Source organism: Erpetoichthys calabaricus, chromosome 18 (genome assembly GCF_900747795.2).
Source record: "Erpetoichthys calabaricus chromosome 18, fErpCal1.3, whole genome shotgun sequence".
NCBI lineage: Eukaryota > Metazoa > Chordata > Cladistia > Polypteriformes > Polypteridae > Erpetoichthys > Erpetoichthys calabaricus.
Window position 1 is genome coordinate 75,761,590 of NC_041411.2, and position 22,228 is coordinate 75,783,817.

The following is a 22,228-nucleotide window of genomic DNA, read 5'->3' on the forward strand; positions in this document are numbered from 1 at the left end:
AAAAGAGAATAGGGCATTAGTGCTGGTTTTCGACTGCCCCATTTCCATCAGTAGACTTGCCAATAACATTCCTCCTCCCCAAATGAAAACATATGTAAAAAAAACCTGGGGGTGATTTTTGAATCTTCTCTCTGTTTCAGCAGATTAATATTATGGTCAAGGGTAGTTTCTCTCTCTTTATCTCAGAAACATAGCCAAAATCAAGCCATTTTTATCTGCCTACAACCAGGAGACTGTCATCCATGCCTTTGTCTCCAAAAGGATGCATTATTGCAATTTTCCATGTGTTGGAGTCAGTCAGGCTTCCCTGTCTCATCTTCAGTGGGTTAAAAATGTTAATAGGTTCCTGCAACAGGGAACATATTACTCCTATCTTGGCCTCTCTTTACTGGCTGCACATCAGAATCAGCATAATGTTTAAAGTGCTTCTTTTTGTTTCTAAAGGACTCAGAAAAGCTCTTAATAATAAAATCTGGCTCCTCCATATAAAAATCAGTAAAATCAAAATTCTCCATAATAAAAATATAGCCCCTGTGGTGGGCTGGCGCCCTGCCCGGTGTTTGTTTCCTGCCTTGCGCCCTGTTTTGGCTGGGATTGGCTCCAGCAGACACCCGTGACCCTGTAGTTGGGATATAGCAGGTTGGATAATGGATGGGATGGATGGATAAAAATATAGCTCTTCCATATATTTCAGATCCATCCATCCATCCATTTTCCAACCCGCTGAATCTGAACACAGGGTCACGGGGGTCTGCTGGAGCCAATCCCAGCCAACACAGGGCACAAGGCAGGAACCAATCCTGGGCAGGGTGCCATCCCACCGCAGGACTATTTCAGATCTCCTCATTCAATATTTTTCTTCCAGCGCACTTAGGTCAACCTCCCAATTTTTCTTACCAGTGACGCTTTCCAGTGACCTGAGACAAAAACTGGACTCCTTTGGTACTGTGTCTCTTCAGAGAATCCTTGGGTCCCGCTGGTTTGACTTTGTGTTGCTCATGGAGTCCCGAATGAGGCACGTGACCCGCATTGTGAGGGAGCATCAGTTATGGATCTGACTCACAGGACCCTCATTGTTGAGGACCCAAGTGGCTGGACAAGGCCAAGGGGACTCCCACATAACACCTGGCTGAAGCAGATAGAGGGTCGTTTCTGGAGGGTGGACTGGACCTCATGTCTGCCTGGGGGGTTGCCAACCAAGATCCCAAGCTGTTTCGTTGTGCGGTAGGTGCGGCAACACGCTGTACCAGTGCATGCTCCCCAACCTGACCTGACCTGAGTGTCACATCCTTGCCTCATAATGAAAGGCGACTGAGCTTTTTCAGTGGCTGCCCCAAAAGGTAACTCATTCCCGAGTTTATTTGTCATAACTGCTTCCATGGTCCTGACGTTTAAATCTTGTTAAAAAGACGCATCTTCTGTGGAGACACTGAATAATGTTTTTGCTTTGCTACAGTTTGGAAATCATTATGTCCTTGTAATCTTTGGGGTTTGGAGACCAAATTGTATTGTCTTTGTATAGTTTTATTCAGTGTTTTAATGTCACAGTTGTATTGTTGTTTTACTTTGTACAGCACTTTGGTGTTTTAAATGTGCTTTATAAATAAATTTGATTTGATCTCAGAATCCGGTTCACAGATGTGTGGGGCTGTGCTTTGCTTATCCTGATAGTACAGCTCTGAAGATGATGCCCATTTATCACTTGGCACAGCTCTGGACAGGATGCCCGTTTATCACTGGGCACACTCATACACACCCACACTGACTCACAGCACCAATTTAGACTCATTTGTTTTTGGCATGTGGGAGGACAACCACAGTACCTGGATAACAATAAACATGCTGTATATAAAGGGACTCGTCAGCAAATTCCGCACAAACAGCATCCAGACGAGGATTTGAACCCAGGAGTTTGCACAGGAAATTTCCATTAAATGACAAAACATAGAGAGGAGCTTGAGAAAGAACTGAACATTTTATTTTTGCTTAATATTATTTTAGAAAATTATAGTTTAGTCATGTTTATGCCACAATCATTTTAAACAGTGAATTCAGAAAGTCTTCAGATCCCTTCACTTTCTGTACAAATTAGATTGGGCTTCAGGTTCCATGCATGCTCTGTGGGGTTCAAGTCTGGGCTTGGGATGAGCCGCTCGAGGATAGTCAGAGACTCTGGAGCAGATTTTCTTCAAGGAGCTCTCCGTATTTGGATGCCTTCATCCTTACTTCAATTCTGACCCATCTCTCTGTCCCTGCCACTGAGAAACGACCCCATAGCATGATGTTGCCACCACCATCTTTCACTGTAGGGATGGTATTAGGCGGGCGATGAGCAGTGCCTGGTCTTCTCTAAACATAGTGTTGGTGTTGAAGTTCTGCCCAAAGAGTTCAATTTTTGTCTCATCAGATCAGAGAATCTTTTATCCTCAGGCACTCAGCGTTCTTTAAATGCCATCATACGGTGTGTCTTTTACTCAAAAGTAGCTTCCATCTAAACGTCTGATTGATGGAGTGCTACTGAAATGATACTCCTTGCTACACGTTCTCGTACTTCGGCAGGGGCTTCTGAAGCTCAGTTAGTGACCATTGGGTTCTTGGTCACATCCCTGACCAAGGCCTTTCTTGCCTGGTTACTCACTTTTAACTCTAGGAAGGGTCCTAGTGGAATCCATCTTTTTCCATTTTACAATTATTGAGGCCACTGTGCTCTGGGGAACACTCAAAGCTTTGAAATGGTTTTATCTCCTTGCCCTGATCTGTGCCTCATCACAATTTGATCTTGGAGGTCTACAGTGAGCTTCTTGGACTTCATGGCTTGGTTTATTGTCCTGACATACAGTGTGAATTGTGGGACCTTCTACACACAGGTACATGTGTGCCTTTCTAAATGTTGTCCAATCAATTTGGTTTGCCACAGGAGGACTCCAACCAAGTTCTCGACACATCTCAAGAAGGATTAAAGCAAATAGGACGGACCTGAGCACAATTTGGAGTGCCACGGCAAAGGGTCTTCTAGGAAGGAGAGATTTCTGCTTTTCATTTTTAATAAATCTGCAAACCTTTCTTAAAACATGTTCTGACTTTGTCATTATGAGTTACTGAGTGTAGATTGATGGGTAAAAATGGCACCTTTATCTATTTAAAATGAAATCTATAACACAATACAGTGTGCAGAAAGTCTGAATACATTCTGAATTTGCACCCTATTAAGCAGGTCTCATAATGTTCTGCTATGCTAAAGGTCTTCAGTTTGAATTTAAATGCCTGTATTTTGAGTTCAAATCCCATGACTGGGTGGTGTCTGTGTGGAGTTGGCATGTTCTCCCAGTGTCTACATGAGTTTTCCTCCATATACTCTGACTGTCTTCTCACATCCCATTTAAGTTATCAATTGGTCCTGTTGGTATGAGTAAGTCTAGTATCGGACTGGGCCACTGGAAAAGGCTCCGATCCCTGGGATTCTAAACTGCATTAAGCAATACTGTTAATGCTGTGTTAACTGAAAACCAAGCTGAGAAGAAACACAGTGAAAACAAATTCATTCTAAAACTCAAATGCTCTACGAAAGGAAATTAACCACCATTCCTAAACTATAGATTGGCTCCTGTGTCTTTGTTTTTTTAACCCTGGGAAATTAAAGAAATGACCATCCTGCAAAAACTATAGAGCCACATGTCTATGATTATTACAAATTATGGAACCGCCCCGGGAAACAGAAGGAATAAGGAAAAGCGGAGATACTTGCTGCATCAAGCCATGTAATGATGGTAAAAATAAATCGTTCTGGCATTTCAAAAGAAGAAAAAAAAAATGACCTTCATCACCAAGCACGTCCCCTGGGATCAACAGTCTTGAGAAAGGCTACATCTCTTTGGCTAAGTAAAAATAGAATAAACCCCGCAAGACGATCATGAGCATATTAGCACATGCATTCTATAATATTTGTTTAATGTTTTGCGCAAGAAAGACCAAAGTACTTAAAGAGTCTTGCAGACGCCTTTTTAATTGTGCACAGTGTTAGAAACGCTGCATCGCAAATTATTATTTAAACCTGACTTTCCTTTCTCATTGCCATAGTAACTGTCTAATGTTCAAGAGGTACCATCTGTAAGTGATTACGCATCACGCTGTATGTTATTTGAGCAACTCGAGCAAAAGTAAATAAAATGGACATTCGATTCAAACGCTCTTCTTCCGCATCAGCAGCTCAGTAAATTTTTTTGTAAAGAGACCTGACAACTAATTAGCTCACCTTTTGCTATGCAACTGACCAAAAAACAAAGTCACGGCTAAATAATGTAAAGCTCTGATATCGGAAAGGTTCAAGCTGACACTAGACACAGCTTTTAGGAGAATAATCAGCTATTACTACTGCTCATTCATCTTGGGTAATAAAATGACTATAAATGGTCAGGTTCAGATAACACATGCTGTAAAGCGAAAAGCTCAGTGAAACAAGGCATGTAAGAATCCCATTCTACCGAGACTCAATTCATTGCTGAGATGTGGCTGCAAGTACTTTGTTAAAAGATGGTTTTTTTCACATTGTGTTCAATAGTAAATTTAGCTAAACATGTTCTGCCGCATTTTCAGTTTCATTTTTGACTAATATTACATTTGAAAGTAATGGTAATTAAGTATTTATCCTGTGATCACTCAGTTCCATAAATGTAATAACACAGTCCATTAAGGGTTTCTCCGCACTAAGCTTTGAGCAGATCCTAATTACTACAAATAACAAGCATTACAAAATGGGACATAAAGTATGAACAGGCTCACTAATGAGAGTCGACCGAACTAAGGATAGAATTACTTCACCTCAGCGTGAAGTAGAAAAAAACGTCACCCAATATAGAGGAATGTTAATCTGGATGAAGCTGGGCATATAACAAATATGTCTGGAGACAACCGTGAGTGAATTTTGCTTTAAAGTGGGTGGGAACAGTTAGGCGGCTCATTGAGTGTCACATTCCTGAACCAATCCAACGCCTCATGAACTGCAAAGATCAGAGGTACTCTCGTTAATCTGGACCAACAGAGAGTAAGCTTCCATTTACAAAGAACTCTCTACAGCTGAAAAGCCTCCTAAAATCCCCTATTAGACATATAAATGAGTGTTGTATGTACAGAGAGCACATTATATGTTTTAAAAATAAAAACAAATAGGGAGTAGACTCCCCTATACTTTCTCGTATACTCAGATATGGGGATGGATATTTGAGGAGTAAACCGCAAGACAATGATTATATTATTATTTTATGTACCTTAAAGAACCATCAACAACAAATCAAATCAAATTAATAATATATTGAACAATTATTATAAAAGTAAAGTTGAATAAATTGGCAGCTGCATTAATAAAAAAGTACCACTTCCAGTTAGCAGAAATAGCTCAAAAGTTGACAGAAATCTACATTTGTACGTAATACTTGTATGCAAAATTTGGTTTATCTAAGTAAAAGTGTACTCACATTATTATGTTTACACACACACACATACACACACAATTCCAAAAATGGTATTTTCTCGGACTGGGGGGTCTAAAACATCAAGATTCATCAAAATGGACGATTACAGTACTTTCCCTATGAGAAAGTAAATCGGACTCAGGGAGGTCTAAAACGTTGAGATTCTTCAAAATCTCGAGGTTGAATTTTTGGACGATTACAATACTTTCCCTATACTTCGTTTACGAGAAAGTAATAACCTGTTTTAAAAATAAACTTAACCTGATGCAAGGGAAAATCATTTCTGTAGCATCAGATTATACTGTACATTGACACTCAATGGCATCAATAGACGAAGGGCAAACGTGAACAATATGTTACAGGTGCTGTGTGTGCTCTCTGTTGTTCACAGTTACAGCGATAGTGTAGACGTTGATGTAAGCTTGAAAGAATTGACAGCTATATTCATGAAAATACGAAATGAAGAATATGCTTTTGAAGTAAATGGTGTGTCACGCTCAATCAAAAGAACTGCTGTAAAGAGAGCTGACAATGAAGAGCGACAGGCAATGCAGATTTCAGTACTCAAAACACCTGAATCAACAAATCTGCCCAACACTAGTAGATGTTATTTATTAGAACGCATAGTCTGAAATCGGGACTGTCTATGTCCCAAGGACTTCCGTTAACCCTAGTAAATTATACTGTCTGAGAAAAAGTGAATCATTATTATCCACATAATAATAATAATAATAATTCATTACATTTATATAGCGCTTTTCTCAGTACTCAAAGCATATACAGTAATAGAGCAGTAAAGTTCCTTTAGTATAAGGTGAATACTAAATAAATGTAATAGTTTGCACGCCACGTAGTACTTCATTCATACATAGATAACCTTTTGTTTTCCTTGCTTGCATTTTATACTTTTACAGTTAAGAAGATTGTTTAAAATACCTGTTAAGAGCATCAGGAGGAGTGACATGCTGATGTACTGGTTGTCTTCCATTTGCGCTCAAGCAGCTGCGAAGACTTCATATAGCAGAAACAGTTTGCTAATGCAGACATTTCCACATTCCTTACTGCCGCCTGCTGGTCCATATGCACAGGCAGCTCATGACACTGACCTCCTACCCCGCACAGTCTGCTAGTGTTTTATTAACTTGTATTGGGGATCTGTTTGTCATCATTAGAGGCTAGAGGAGATGAAAAAGAAGAAAATATGCAAAGATGGTATACTGTAACTGCTCTCAAGGTAATATTGAAATAGTAATTCGTAGTTGAAGTCGCACAGAACGTTTGTCTGTCAAAAGATAGGAGAATTTGCAGATTCACCAAATGCTTTCAATATACAGCGCAATCTGTTTGAGATATCTCAATGAAAATTAAATAGTCTCGACAAATTTCTTTGAAGGGACGCACCTAACGGCAGTAAAAAAAAAAAAAAAAAAATGGGATATCTGTCACACCAAATACCAAAAACCAAAATGCTAGACAAAAAACATGGACAAAATATCAGGCACATGTCAAACAAACAGCAAGGAGTTTGTCAAAAAGGTTTAGATAAGGACACTTAGAAAAAGGGCTTTGAATCTAGCAATTCGGATAGTGAAGTAGCTCCAAGAATTAAATTTTAACCCATCACATCATAATTCAAAGGTCACAACCTCTGAGCACAAATCTGTTATGAATTCAAGAACTCGTATGGCACAAAGTTCTTCTAAGAAATCCCCACTAGCGTAGAAACCGTCAACTCCGGCTAGTGACAAGAGCAAATACGGAATCTTCATAAACGAAAAAAAAATTGTTCTTCACAGAAAAGCTCTATAAGAACAAGAAGCTCCATGGAGCACAAAAGGCAAAGGCAATCCAAGACCAACAAGACTAAATCATAAAGCCAAAGAAAAGTTGCAAAACCAGACCAGAATCCAGTAACACAAAAAGCACAAGAATGAACCATAAATCCAAGGACTCACCATGCACATTTGAATGAACTGGAAGGAATTGTGGGTTACCCCCCCCCCACACCTTTATAGGGCTGAGGGCAGTCCCTTATAGTGATGGACAAGCCTTTTAGGAGACCACCCACAAAACACAAGGCACATACTGTAACAAAGGCATGAATGTGGATACGTAAAAAGCAAACAATAATGCAAAACACAAACAAAAGTAATATTAACATAAACAAAGGAATCAAAATTAAACAAGAAAGTCATAAAAATAGTACTTGAAGCTGAAAAAACAACAACATCGTGATGACAACAACGTGGGAGATGCCATAAAAATGAAAAGACAAAAATGTCAGGGAAGGTAACTAAAAAAAGACAGTGGGGAAAATGGCACAAAACATTTATCCATATTAAAAGTAGGTTTTAAATCAGAAAACCCCTGTTAAATTTGAGTTCTAGGCAAAAAAAATAAAAAATTTAAATAAACAAATCTACTCATAACAAGATTGCTTTCAGCAACTTAAGATTTTTGATTAATTTTAAGCAACCCGTTCAGCACATAGATAATTAAAATACGTTTATAAAATACGGTACTTTGGAACCTGTTCTGATAACAATTTTTGTGCCAATTATAACTATAGTCTTCAAGCATGCCAGTGCTGTGCAATAGGATCTGGCCACCTCATGATCTTGAATTGGTTTGAGAACGTTTTGTAAATTCTTAAAAATACAGTGTTGTGTTACAGCCAGGCTTCTTCCTTATTTTTTTTTGTAGTACTGTACAGGGCAGCACAGGGAAACGGGAAGTTTTGCAACTAGGTGTTGGCGACCCTGCGCCGTCAACAGTAGTTTTGGACCAATGTGACCTCGTTTAGAACCCCTTGCCATTAGTTATAATGGAGCAGTGGAGTGGTGCGCAATGAGTGTTCACTGTGAAAGCCTTTTATAAGAATGGAAATAGTGTGACTGGTACGCAAGGGGAATTTCAGCGAATATCAGAACATCATGATCGTGTCCCGTCTGTTCATGTGATTACAACATGGGTGCATAATTTTGAAGAAATGGGATCAGCTTTAAAAAAGAGCATCCCCAGGTGGAGCCACTTCACAAACTGCCCGACAATCGATGGCAGCTATTTGACAATTGTTTGGAAGGCGTGTCATTTCACACAACAGTGACATTCCATGGCCTCTGAGATCCCCAGATCTCACCATTTGTGACTTTTTTTCTGTGGGGACATCTTAAAAGCCAAGTGTGCTGCAGATGAACTGCAACCATTGCTGAACTAAGATGGAGGATTGAAGAGGAAATCACTGACATTCCACTTGACATGTTACGTCAAGCGTTGCAGAATTTCCACAACAGGCTGTCAGAATGTCTGCGGAGAAATGGACCACACTTTCATGATGTTTTCTTCAAAACATAAAATGAATATTGAATGGATATTGATTACCATCATTAATTGCATATCCTGTACAATACATTTCATCATTAAATGTATTTTGTAATGTGTTTATTCGTGTATTGAATGTCAATTGAAAATTTCCTGTTTCCTTGCGCCACCCTTTGTTTTTCATGTTGTTATGGTATTTCAGCAGTTTTTATGTAGCATTTAATATTTAAACTCTGTATTTTTAAATATGCTGCTGTTTTGGTTTTTTTTGCTTTGGGGGTGAAGCCCAAGGAGGCGGGGCCACCCAGACATCACCACTGCTGGGTCCTCTTGCTAGCTTTATATTGTTGTCAGAAAGACAAATCCAGCAGTAGATCATTGAGTTTCCAAGTAGTTGTTTGTAAGTATTGCTTTTGTTCCATTTTCTCTGGTTTATTGAATTTATGCTTTGGTTTGTTTATCGGGACTTTTGCTTTGAATTTCCTTTCTCTGCTCTTTGGATTTATCATTGTCTGTTGTTCACAAGTCAGAGGTTTACAGTCATCCTTTACCTTTTAGGACATTATGGTATATTACTGAAACCTTCTTTGTATTTTGACACAAACAGCAGGCAACAGTCGTAAGCTGGCTGACTTGGACTAAGCCTCTTCTGGGCTGGTCAGTAAAGGTCTTGGCCTGTTTTATGATCTTTTGGGAGCCATACACCCCTTCTTGTTATCTATGTGACTCTGGGATATAACATGCAGAAAAAAATTGAACAGCTAATTTGTTAAGTTACTTTGGTATAGTGGGGCAAGAAGCCTCCAGATGAACACTTTGGGGTGTAGAGCAGATCTGTAACTGACTGAAGAGAGATTAATTTCTAAGCCTGGTATACCTGAAGGAAATATATATTATACAGCCAAAAATGTAGAACAAATATTAAAATTTAAAAACTAATCCCTAAGAAGTTATTAAGTTTTTAAGCCCTTTTTCAGAAATTTACTAAGAAATCAGATCAGCTGCTTCCCTAATGAACAGTCATCAAAGAAAAAGGAGCACTGATGTAAGACAGAAACTCCCTGGACAACTAACCCAAATTATCATTTCATTGCCCAAATTAGTGAAATTATATTTCAGATTATCTTTCAACAAAGGCCTTTTTAATATGCAATTTTCATTTTAATGTCCTATGTTTTAATTCTTTCAATCTAAAGTAATTTACAATTTCAAACTGAAAATAACTAAGTGAACCAGAACAGACTGCCAAGATATTAGACTGGCTCAGAGTATGGCACACATTTACAAATATATTAAAATTTTAAAAAGTGGTGCTACACAAATATAACATTTTCCAACTTGCCTAATCCAACCCAGCATGATGTTGTGTGTGTGGGTGTTGGGGGGGGATTGGGCACCGTGTCTTTATGGACCTGACATGGTGCTCAGGGGCACAGTCCTGGTGGAACAGAAAAGGGCCTTCCCCAAACTGCTGGCAAATAGTTGGAAGCACACAATTGTCTAAAATGCTGCTGTAGCTCCTCAACACTTCCACTTCACAATAACAGTACTTAAAATTGATCAGAACAGGTCTAACAGAGCAGGAATTTCATGTACGGGGTTTTGGCAGAGGTGGCATCCTATGACAGTGCCATATTTAAAGACACTGAGCTCTTCAGTACGACCCAATGTTTGTCAATGGAGATTGTATGGCGGTTTGCTGTTTTAATGCACCAGTTACACAATGCAACGCCTGAGCTCGTAATCTAGAGGGTCGTTCACACACGTTTTTGTTCATATGGTGGATCTCATTCATTTTAAGATACCTTACATTTCATTTGCAGGTACAGATCTCTATCTGATAACCTGGATTACCACACATTTGTACTGTACATTAATATTTAATGAAAGGTGAGGTTTGCTCACTTCTCTGTCTAAACCAGTGAATCTTAACCTTTTTCGAGTCACGGACCCCTTTAAGAATCTGATGAAAGCTATGGACCCCCTTCCCCAGAAATATTCACATAAACACGACTTTGCATGCAATGAATATAATGTACTTTATTTATCTAGATTTGATTGTCTCTTACATATATGACATACACAAAGTATTATTAAACTTTAAAGTGAACTATGTAAAATAAAAAAAAACTCCCTTTTTATGCAAAAAATAATGGCCACTCATTACAATTACGAAATACAATCCTCCTGTGAAAATTAAAACAGATTTACTACTACTACGTTTATTACTACTACATCTACTCTCAATCAACAGTGCCAGGCTGTATAGTGAATATAAATGTTCATTGTTTATCTGACCCTCACGGACCCCCTGAAACCCATCCATGGACCCACCTAGGGGTCCACAGACCTCAGATTAAGAACCCTGGTCTAAACAGTACACAGACTAGTGATAAATATTTTAGCGAACAATGTATGATATTATTTGATTTTTAGACACTGTTATTCACATAAAATATTTTAAAATTCATACTATGAACACATTCTACACATTCCTAACCCTTGCTATGAATAATGGTCCATTATGTTTGATTTTAATATATACTGAAAAATGCGATTGCTAGTTTCTTTATTTTAAACTAGTTATCCCCCACGGTTCCGGCCGTGTAGTAGTGAAACAGGACAAACTTTAAAAATCAATAAACAAACAGGTATCGCTAGCTAGGCAGAGGCAAGATACGGTCCAAGACATGGCCAGAGGTAGACTGATCCGAACAGAAGCTGGCGCGTGAGTGAGGAGGGCCCTGCCCGGCTCTCCGCTCCTGATGTTACGCTACCCCCTCCCCTCGGCCCGCAGCCTCTGTGTCGGATTAGCACAAATAAATCGCTCCTGCAAGTGAACTATGATACATAGCGCGATGACAGAAGTCACAAAATCAACCAGAATGTTCAAGCAAATTACAGAAGAAAAAAAAACAATCTAAATCCGTTAAGTAGTTCTCTCGTGAAAAGTGGACAGACATGCATACAGACAGACAGACGTTGGATTTTATATAGAGAGAGATGATTAATCAGTTCCTCACAACCTTGGCTATTCCTAATATATTTATTTGCTCAGTTAAAATCTAAATATCGTATACCAATAGTAGTGTTGGACTGGTAACAAAATGGTTCCCGAGGCAAATAACGAGTAACTCCAGCCTTGCTGATGTGCCACACAATTGGCTCACCTCCACGGTGCACCGCACCATCAAGACGCTCTACGCATGACTTCGCTCCTGAAGACGTGGCGCACCAATCACGTTGAAGCAATAAAGGGGCAGGAAGGGGAAGTCCTCTGAGAAGTCCTGATCACGTCAAAGCAATAAGTAGGTTGAAGTCCCAACTTAGTCAAAGCACATAGCGAGTGTCGAGGGTATTGATTGACAGGAAAGCTGACATTTATTTTCGGTACTGAAAATCTTGAAACGTTGGCACCGTGCTGTTTTACAATTTGGATTTTACGGTACTCTTCCAGTACCAGTATACCATACAGCCCTGATACCTTAATAACATTATAAAAATATATATATTCTGGTTAAACATGATAACTAATATATTTGAACTGTAAGATCTCAGCTATTTCCTTTTGTAAAATGAACTGCCACAATGTGAGCATAGTAGAGGGCAGCTCTATACTTCCTGGATTGTGCACAAGTGACATTCGACACCATGCCTTGAAACCCACCCACAGGGAGAGGCTATCTTAGTAACAGTACTTCCTAATACAATAGCCACTGTTGTATTTAATAACACCCCCACCCCCCCCCCCCAAAAAAAAGATGCTTTAAGAAAATGAAAAACACTATCAATATCCAAGATTAAAAGTACCTTTACTGAGTAATAAAGATACTGTCGTTTGACGCTCTAATCATCTTTGATGCATCAGTTAATTCAATTTAGCACCATTGTCTACCTCTAATTTAAACAACTGAGAAATGTGGCTTGTTTAAAAGACAACTGATAAGTACAGCACCATTCATGCCATGTATGATTATTTGCATAATATATATATAATACTCTTCAGGTAAAACTGAAAACGCATTCTAAAATTAGGTGGTCAACTTGTGTGGGCTTTAGGCAAAGATGTAAAATCATTGTCAAGCTGCAACAGAATCAATGTTATCATCAGAATAATTTGTCCATATTTTTCACATTTATTTTTGTGTTCTGTTATGAGTTCTTTTGCTAACAATGGTTATACTCCCAGGGGAGCCACCTCTTTACAGACGCTTGCTTTTACTTCCAAATTATGATCTACTTTAAAAGTCCAGCTTTGTTAAACTTGTTTGTATTTTTTTCATTTCCAAAGCGGGAAGAGATGACTGTTGATGAGTCACACAATATTTCCCTCCTCCAGCTCTGGGCAAAAACACTGTGTCATTTGGCACACACTCCACACAGGTTCTTTCGGCCTCTTAATGCGAAATCTGCTAAGCTGTTCAAGATCTACTGTAGTTTGAACTGAATAGGCAATTCTCATCCATACCAGTGCCATCTACTGCAGAATTACCAAATAATACAAAATGAAGCAATGTTGTAATGGCGAGAGTGAAGTGCAATTTTACATCAATGGCCTGTTGCTGAAACATGGCATGCAATATACTGTAGAGTGCATTCACAAAGTATTCAGGCCCCTTCACTTTCTTCACGTTTTGTTATGTTGCACTAAAATCTTTCAAATTATTTTTTTCCCCTAATCCGGGAACACTCAATCACCCGAACTGACATACCAAAAAGAGAATATTACAATTTGTTTCAAACTTAATAAAAATAAAAAACTGAAATATCTCAGAACACTTGCTTTGGCTCAGATGCATCCCATTCTATTAATCATCACTGACATATCTGGAGTCCACCTGTAGCCAATTCGATTTATTGCACATGATTAGGAATGGCACACAGCTGTCTACAGAAGGTGCAACAGCTGTACACAACCAAGCCGTGAGGTTGAAGGAATTGCCCATAATGCAATTTGATTGAAGGTTCCCAATAGCACAGTGGTCTCCATAATTCTTAAATGGATGAAGTTTGGAACATTCATGGCTTTTTCTAGAGCTAGTTGCCTGGCTAAACTGAGCAATTGGGACAGAAAGGCCTTGGTAAGAGAGGTGACCGAAAACTGAGGTTGGGAGCATCGACACGGCACTAGGGAGGCAAATGGTGCAAGGTGGCCAACAGCCTCTCTTTTAACAGTTGCACTCCAGAGGAAGGACCAAACTGACATCGCTTACCCTGAAGAACTTGTCTCTTCTGCCTGGTGGCTTACTTAACCAATACTGTTTCCAGAAGTCAGATACAAACCTGAGGAAACCGAGCATGGAGCTCCATGAAAGAGGGCATCCTCATGACCGTGAACAGAGACGCATAAAGTCCACCACTATTGGGCTGACTGCTTTATTTTCTTTTTGCACCCCTTTTTTGTTTCGATTAAACAGGGTGCTGTCAAGTCCTCAACACTTAATGTTCTCCCTCTTTTGTATCTCTCATTACTGTACATGTATATATACAGTGGTGTGAAAAACTATTTGCCCCCTTCCTGATTTCTTATTCTTTTGCATGTTTGTCACACAAAATGTTTCTGATCATCAAACACATTTAACCATTAGTCAAATATAACACAAGTAAACACAAAATGCAGTTTGTAAATGGTGATTTTTTATTATTTAGGGAGAAAAAAAAATCCAAACCTACATGGCCCTGTGTGAAAAAGTAATTGCCCCCCTGAACCTAATAACTGGTTGGGCCACCCTTAGCAGCAATAACTGCAATCAAGCGTTTGCGATAACTTGCAATGAGTCTATTACAGCGCTCTGGAGGAATTTTGGCCCACTCATCTTTGCAAAATTGTTGTAATTCAGCTTTATTTGAGGGTTTTCTAGCATGAACCGCCTTTTTAAGGTCATGCCATAGCATCTCAATTGGATTCAGGTCAGGACTTTGACTAGGCCACTCCAAAGTCTTCATTTTGTTTTTCTTCAGCCATTCAGAGGTGGATTTGCTGGTGTGTTTTGGGTCATTGTCCTGTTGCAGCACCCAAGATCGCTTCAGCTTGAGTTGACGAACAGATGGCCGGACATTCTCCTTCAGGATTTTTTGGTAGACAGTAGAATTCATGGTTCCATCTATCACAGCAAGCTTTCCAGGTCCTGAAGCAGCAAAACAACCCCAGACCATCACACTACCACCACCATATTTTACTGTTGGTATGATGTTCTTTTTCTGAAATGCTGTGTTCCTTTTACGCCAGATGTAACGGGACATTTGCCTTCCAAAAAGTTCAACTTTTGACTCATCAGTCCACAAGGTATTTTCCCAAAAGTCTTGGCAATCATTGAGATGTTTCTTAGCAAAATTGAGACGAGCCCTAATGTTCTTTTTGCTTAACAGTGGTTTGCGTCTTGGAAATCTGCCATGCAGGCCGTTTTTGCCCAGTCTCTTTCTTATGGTGGAGTCGTGAACACTGACCTTAATTGAGGCAAGTGAGGCCTGCAGTTCTTTAGACGTTGTCCTGGGGTCTTTTGTGACCTCTCGGATGAGTCGTCTCTGCGCTCTTGGGGTAATTTTGGTTGGCCGGCCACTCCTGGGAAGGTTCACCACTGTTCCATGTTTTTGCCATTTGTGGATAATGGCTCTCACTGTGGTTCGCTGGAGTCCCAAAGCTTTAGAAATGGCTTTATAACCTTTACCAGACTGATAGATCTCAATTACTTCTGTTCTCATTTGTTCCTGAATTTCTTTGGATCTTGGCATGATGTCTAGCTTTTGAGGTGCTTTTGGTCTACTTCTCTGTGTCAGGCAGCTCCTATTTAAGTGATTTCTTGATTGAAACAGGTGTGGCAGTAATCAAGCCTGGGGTGGCTATGGAAATTGAACTCAGGTGTGATACACCACAGTTAGGTTATTTTTTAACAAGGGGGCAATTACTTTTTCACACAGGGCCATGTAGGTTTGGATTTTTTTTCTCCCTAAATAATAAAAACCATCATTTAAAAACTGCATTTTGTGTTTACTTGTGTTATATTTGACTAATGGTTAAATGTGTTTGATGATCAGAAACATTTTGTGTGACAAACATGCAAAAGAATAAGAAATCAGGAAGGGGGCAAATAGTTTTTCACACCACTGTATATATATATATATATATATATATATATATATATATATATATATGAATATTTTGTGTGTGTGTGTGTAAAGAAACTAGGGCACTTTGCTCGCCAACCCCCCTGCCTGTGCTATGCGCCAATAACTTTGCATCTCTGCCAATCACAAACAACAAAACTTTTAATTCTCACAGATACACCTTTTCCCTACTTTTCCCTGATGGCAACACGAATTAGACAATCTACAAGTCTCCGACTTAAACTTTAAACTTGAACAATATATTTGATCATTTTTCGCTGTTCCGTTATTTCACCGAGTAATAATTTCCATTTGTTTGCGCTAATGTGATCTTTATTCTCATTTTTTTGGGACTTTCGAATTTTCATACTTCCATTATCTCTAACCTGCTCTGCATATGTATCACCCAAACGTTTTTGAATTCTTTACTACGTTCTACTTTGTCATCTACTCTTTATCTTTAATTTCCGGCCCCGGGCATGGTTAAATTTCTTGGCAAAAAGTCTTGTCTCGTGGGATGTGAAAGTGTCTCTCCTCAAAAGATCACGTCACGTAGCAGAATAAAAAGTCTTGTCTCCCAAGATTTTTTTATTACAATAGAGAGATGTAATGCATTGCAAAGCACAGCAAATGAACATTTGAAATTAGTATTCTGAATAAGGATTTAATTATTGAAAATCCATTTAACAAATATAAATTGTTTTGGATACTGGCACAGACATTAGTAAATGACAAAATGCACCAATATGTCAAAAAGTGTGAACTGTCCCCTTCATGGAGTTTTATTTAACGCTCTCCAACTGAATCAATAACATAGCACTATCAACCTACCAAGTATAACAGCAGCTGTACCTTCAAGTGTATTTATTGTAACAGAAAGTTGCATCAGCTAGGGGTGTGTCACCCATAGTATGATCTGGCATCCCATCACCAGTGACAGGGGTGCCTATAAAAACAGCAAGCCTGCAGAATCGCAAACAGTATTCCATCTAGTGCACCAACAACTTGTAGTTATTTTTATGGATAGTAAGCCACCTAAAACAGCCAGATAGAGAGCAAAAGAGGATCCACTCTGGCACTCAGCACCAGCAACACATTGGTGCCATTCACAGGACGAGGAACTGACCAACACTCTGATTCAGCAAGGTGATGAGTGCCTCCATGTCCTGCAATGGACTTGATTGGCTGTTCTGAGGAGGAGTTCCTGGAGAGTCCTGAGGACAAGATCCAGGATCTGGAAGTACCATTTACAGCATCAGTGCAGGGAGGAAGACAGGCGAGTGACTGGTACCTCTGTAGCTCCACCACTGCTTCTCCATCTGCTGAGATCTATTGGCCTGGGTGTACAGACGCTGGCAGAGATTCCTGCTGATGGTGTTAGGAACAAGTGTGGCAGATTGAATTGTCACTGACCCCAGGTGAGCTACAGTATGTCAGGAAGAGCTGGTGGTAAAATTGCACAGGCGAAACATAATCGTAGAGGCTTTACAGAGCAGCAGTATAGGGAGAATCTCAAAGCTGAGATCCATCCTGGAACAGTTTTTGCCGCATAAGTTCAGTGAAGGAAAACAGTCAACGGACTAGAACATCCGCAACACCTGACAAGGAGGTTTGCCTGTTCACTTGTAATCCACAGATCACACCTCTGCAGGACTGCATGACTGAGCAGCACTCAACATCCCTGCTGTTCCATCTGACAATGCAGCACTCAACATCGCTGCTACAACCACCAAAAAGCAAAGTGCTCAAGAACCCTGCTGATGTACTTTTTTCAAAGGCCACCAAGACCACAACAGAAATGAAGACCAGCCCACCGTTTCATTTCAAAGAGTTGGAAGTGGTTGCTGGGGACAGTAGCCTCAAAGGGATGGCTATGTAATGGTGCTAATAAGGTGCATCAGCAGCAAGGCAGCCCATAAAAATGACAATCCTGCAAAGTCACAAATAGAATTCCATCTAGTGCAGCAACAGCGAGTAGTCCATTTACAGACGTCAAGCTACCTAAAAGAGCTAAGTAAACAGCAAAAGAATCCGTTTGACAAGGTACTAAAAGAATGAATTTCACGTTTTGCCGTATAAATTATTAACTGATTAATTAATTAGATGTTTTGCTTAGGAAGAGTCCAATGAAATCCATTTTAAAACAGTTAATAATAAACTCACAGTAGAAAGAAAAATAAACCAAAATGTCTGGAAACATCTTACAGTACAGCAACAGCATTGTAGTGTGTATTCAAGAAAAAAATAACTTACTGCTTGTTTAATTTCATTCTTTACTTTGTCACTCAAGAGACCTTCAAACACAAAGGAGTCTCCAAACTTTTCAGCCTAAAAGGAAATGAATTATAACATTAGGAATTGTACAACATAGTCATTTTGCATTGTCTTGTACAAGTAAAAAATTGTAGGCCTAGAACTATTCCAGAATAGTTTTGCTACATGCTGTAATTAGTATAGAGAGGTCACTGTGCATTTATTCCATAGAGGTTGCCTCTCAAAAATTTAAAAATGCTTAGATTTTATCTTTAGAACATAAGATGTCTGACAAACAAGACGAGACCACTCAGTCCGTTGGGCTTCTTCAGTAAGTTAACAGCTAATTCGCCAGTCATTTAGTATTCTGCTTCAACTACTTTACAGTACTTTGGTCCACTTTCCCACAATACTCTGTGTGAGGAAGCACTTCCTAGATTCCATTTTTAAATGCCGTCTCCCTAATTTTCAGCAGTGTTCCCAAGCTTACAGTTCACTATTTTAACTGAAACAATCCAGTGCCACAGAGAATTTTAAACAATTTGTATTTGGTCCCTACACAGATGTCTGTTCAATCCTGAAAAGGCTCGACTCCATTTGCAGATTTCATATAGGGAGAAAGGATCTTGGTTTCAAGTTTTAGAGTATCTACCGTATAGAGGATTTCTTAATAATATACTCTATCTCTTAAAAAAAGAAATGCCACATAATGGTATAAAATGTTAATACCTCTGTGAGATAGCCGGTTGCATTAACAAATTTTTCAAATTCCAGGTTGCTGACTTCATACATGTCCATGTAAAATGACTGAATGTGCACCCTTCTGGCTGGCCCCTCACCATCCTGAGGGATGCCAGGTTCATCAGTGCCCATAAGGAAAGCTCCACCTGGGATCAACACCATCTGGAAAACAACACAATCATCATTACTCCTACAGTCTATCTTAGAACACCTACTGCATTATGTGCTTTCTTGTTTCTTAGTGTTGCTATAAACACTATATGATATAGGGTTGAAATATTTATAAGGAAGAACCACAAAGATACCAGTTTGACTACCAAAACTGGCATCTTCAGTATAGAGATTGCAAAGCCTTCCGGTGTTCACACGGAGTTCCTCTACCTGTCCAAATAAATGCTGCTAGGGTGTAGAAAAGTAGGTGATGAACAGATTATTTATATTCTCTTCTGTTAGATTAAGTTCTTGTTTTTCACAAGGTTACCATTTTTTAAGTACTATTTAAAACTGAAATAGATAATAATTTTTAATAATGCCATGTGAAGTTCTGGGGACTCGGTCCAGGGCTGATTTTTGTCTTATACCCAATGCTGCCACCATTGATTTTATCCCCCTCAGCCCTGAACTGAATGCATGTTTGATGACATTATGATGTCTAATGAGCCTTCCTTGTGCGTCTTGTTGCCTTTGTTCATTGAAAAATTCTACCCTTACGCCCATCTTTCTTTGTATATCTTGTTGCTTTTATTCTTCGGACACTCTAGCCCTAACATCCCTCTTTCTTTGAGCTTTGTGTTTCCTTTGTTTAGCAGACATTCTAACCCTTATGTCCCTCTTTCTTTATGCACCTTGCAGTCTTTGCTCATCGGACATTCTAGGCCTTAAGTCCCTCTTTCTTTGAGCTTCTTGTTAGCTTTGTTCATCGGACGTGCTAACCCTTAAACCCCTCTTTCTTTGTGCATCTTGTAGTCTTTGTTCATCCAACATTCTAACCCTTACACCCCTCTTTCGTTGTGTGTCTTGTTGCCTTTAGTGGACTGAACTGAAGAAACGTGTCCAAGCAAGGAGGCTCACACACCTGAGTTCATCAGACATTCTAGCTCTTATTGTCCCTTCCTTTCTTTGTGCTAATTTGGGTCTTTCTACATTGGACATTGCAGCCCTCTTGTGGATGCACCATAACATGTTATATGCTGTTTGGTTAGGAATTCATAAAAGCAGTGTTAATGTTTGTGATATGCAATCCGTTGAAATGACAAATGCAATGTATATGTCTGTTGTATGTTATCTGATATGAGAGTCATAAAAGCAGTGTTAATGTTTGAGATGTGCCATCTGTTGGAATGACAAATGCAATGCATTTCTTTATTTAAAATGTTTGTGATGCGCCATCTCTTGCAATGAGACAGAGCAACCGGACGGACTCAGAGACAGACACACAGACACTTATCCTCGTGTGGGTTTCCTCCCACTGTCCAAAGACATGCTGGTTAGGTGAAATGGTGATGCTAAATGGGCCCACGTGTGTGTTTAGAGTGTGTGTGTGTGTGTGTTCGCCCGGAGATGGACTGACGCTCTGTCCAAGGTTTGCTCCCGCCTTGCACCCTATTATAGCTGGGATAGGCTCCAGCACTCCCCGCAACCCTAGTCTGGATTAAGTGGTTTAGTAAATGCCAATTTAATGCCAACTTCAGCAACTATTAACTTGGTGTATTTAAAGTTTTAGCCTACTGAAAATTCATCATTAAAAGCTGAATTAAATCTGGTTCCTTAATCATTATTTTGGAGGATGCTTCTTACAGGCGGCACGGTGGCGCAGTGGTAGCGCTGCTGCCTCGCAGTTAGGAGACCCAGGGTTCGCTTCCCGAGTCCTCCCTGCGTGGAGTTTGCATGTTCTCCCCGTGTCTGCGTGGGTTTCCTCCGGGTGCTCCGGTTTCCTCCCACAGTCCAAAGACATGCAGGTTAGGTGGATTAGCGATTCTAAATTTTCCCTAGTGTGTGTTGGTGTGTTTGTGTGTGTCCTGAGGTGGGTTGGCACCCTGCCTGGGATTGGTTCCTGCCTTGTGCCCTGTGTTGGCTGGGATTGGCTCCAGCGGACCCCCGTGACCCTGTGTTCGGATTCAGCGGGTTGGAAAATGGATGGATGCTTTTTACAGAAATGAAGTAGACACTGCTCTTTTCAATCTCCATGCTTCCATTAGGTCAGATTATCTCAAGGCACAACATGAGCTACCACAGCTTTGCCAATGACACACAACTGTATTTATCAATAGCGCCCGATGACCCAGACTCTCTTGGTTCACTGGCCCCAATGTCTTACTTGTGTTTCTGAGTGGATGAGTAGTAATTTTCTCAACACTAAATAAGGAGAAAACCGAAATCTTAGTGATTGGCAAAAATGGATATAGTGAGGGTATTAGAAATAAACTTGATCCATTCAAGACAGAGCTAAAGAATTTAGGGGTAACTATTGACTATGACCTAAATTTTAAATCACATATTAATCAGATTACCAGGAGAGCATTTTTTCACTTAAGAAATATAGCAAAAGTTAGACCCCTTATAACTTTGCAAGATGTAGAAAAATTAGTTCACACTTTTGTTTTTAGTCGGCTAGATTCCTGTAGCGCACTCCTCTCAGGACTACCCAAAAAAAGACATCAATCAATTGCAACGAGTGCAGAATGGAGCTGCCAGAATCTTAACTAGGAAAAAAAATCCGAGCACATCTCTCCATTTCTGATGTCACTACACTGGTTACCTGTGCCAGTTAGAATTGACTTTAAAATACTGCTTATAGTTTACAAAGCCATAAATAATCTCCCTCCATCCTATATTTTCAGAATGTCTATCACCTTACATTCCAAATCATAAACTTAAATCTTTGAATGAGTGTCTGCTTATAATACCAAGAGCTAAACTTAAAAGAAGTGGTGAGGCAGCCTTCTGCTGTTATGCACCTAAAATCTGGAATAGCTTACCGATAGAAATTCGCAAAGGCTAATACGGTGGAGCACTTTAAAAAAACTGCTAAAATCCATTATTTTAACATGGCTTTCTCATAACTACATTTTAGGATAACCTTGATATTCTGTATATGCACTGAATTATCATTTTTATCATGGCTTCGCAATCTGTGCTAACCCCTACTTTCTCTGCTGTTCTTTTTCTGGTTATTCTGTGGTGGCGACCTGCATCATCACCACCTGATCAAAGCACCATGCAGTCCCTACATTGATGGATTGAAGGCCAGAGGTCCCACATGACCATCATCATCAAGTTATTTCACGTGAAGCCTGAAAACAATGAGGACTGATTGAGATCATTTATGTTAGGTAGAATGC

The 22,228-nt window shown here is 39.6% G+C and overlaps 1 protein-coding gene and 1 long non-coding RNA gene across 3 annotated transcripts in view; both read right to left on the reverse strand.

Annotated features, from left to right (window-relative positions):
- Positions 1-22,228, reverse strand: part of LOC127526220 (uncharacterized) — a 388,781-nt gene that overhangs the window by 88,177 nt on the left and 278,376 nt on the right. The window lies entirely within an intron of this gene.
- sumf1 (sulfatase modifying factor 1) overlaps positions 1-22,228 on the reverse strand; it is an 83,080-nt gene that overhangs the window by 59,813 nt on the left and 1,039 nt on the right. For both annotated transcript variants that reach the window (XR_007933843.1, XM_028824603.2), the window contains exons 2-3: positions 18,876-19,049; positions 18,147-18,221 (exon numbers count right to left, since the gene is read on the reverse strand). Coding sequence is in view for 1 of the 2 variants with exons in the window: in XM_028824603.2 (XP_028680436.2) it covers positions 18,147-18,221; positions 18,876-19,049 (249 nt within the window). In the remaining variant the exon portion in view is untranslated. The remainder of the gene's footprint in view (positions 1-18,146; positions 18,222-18,875; positions 19,050-22,228) is intronic.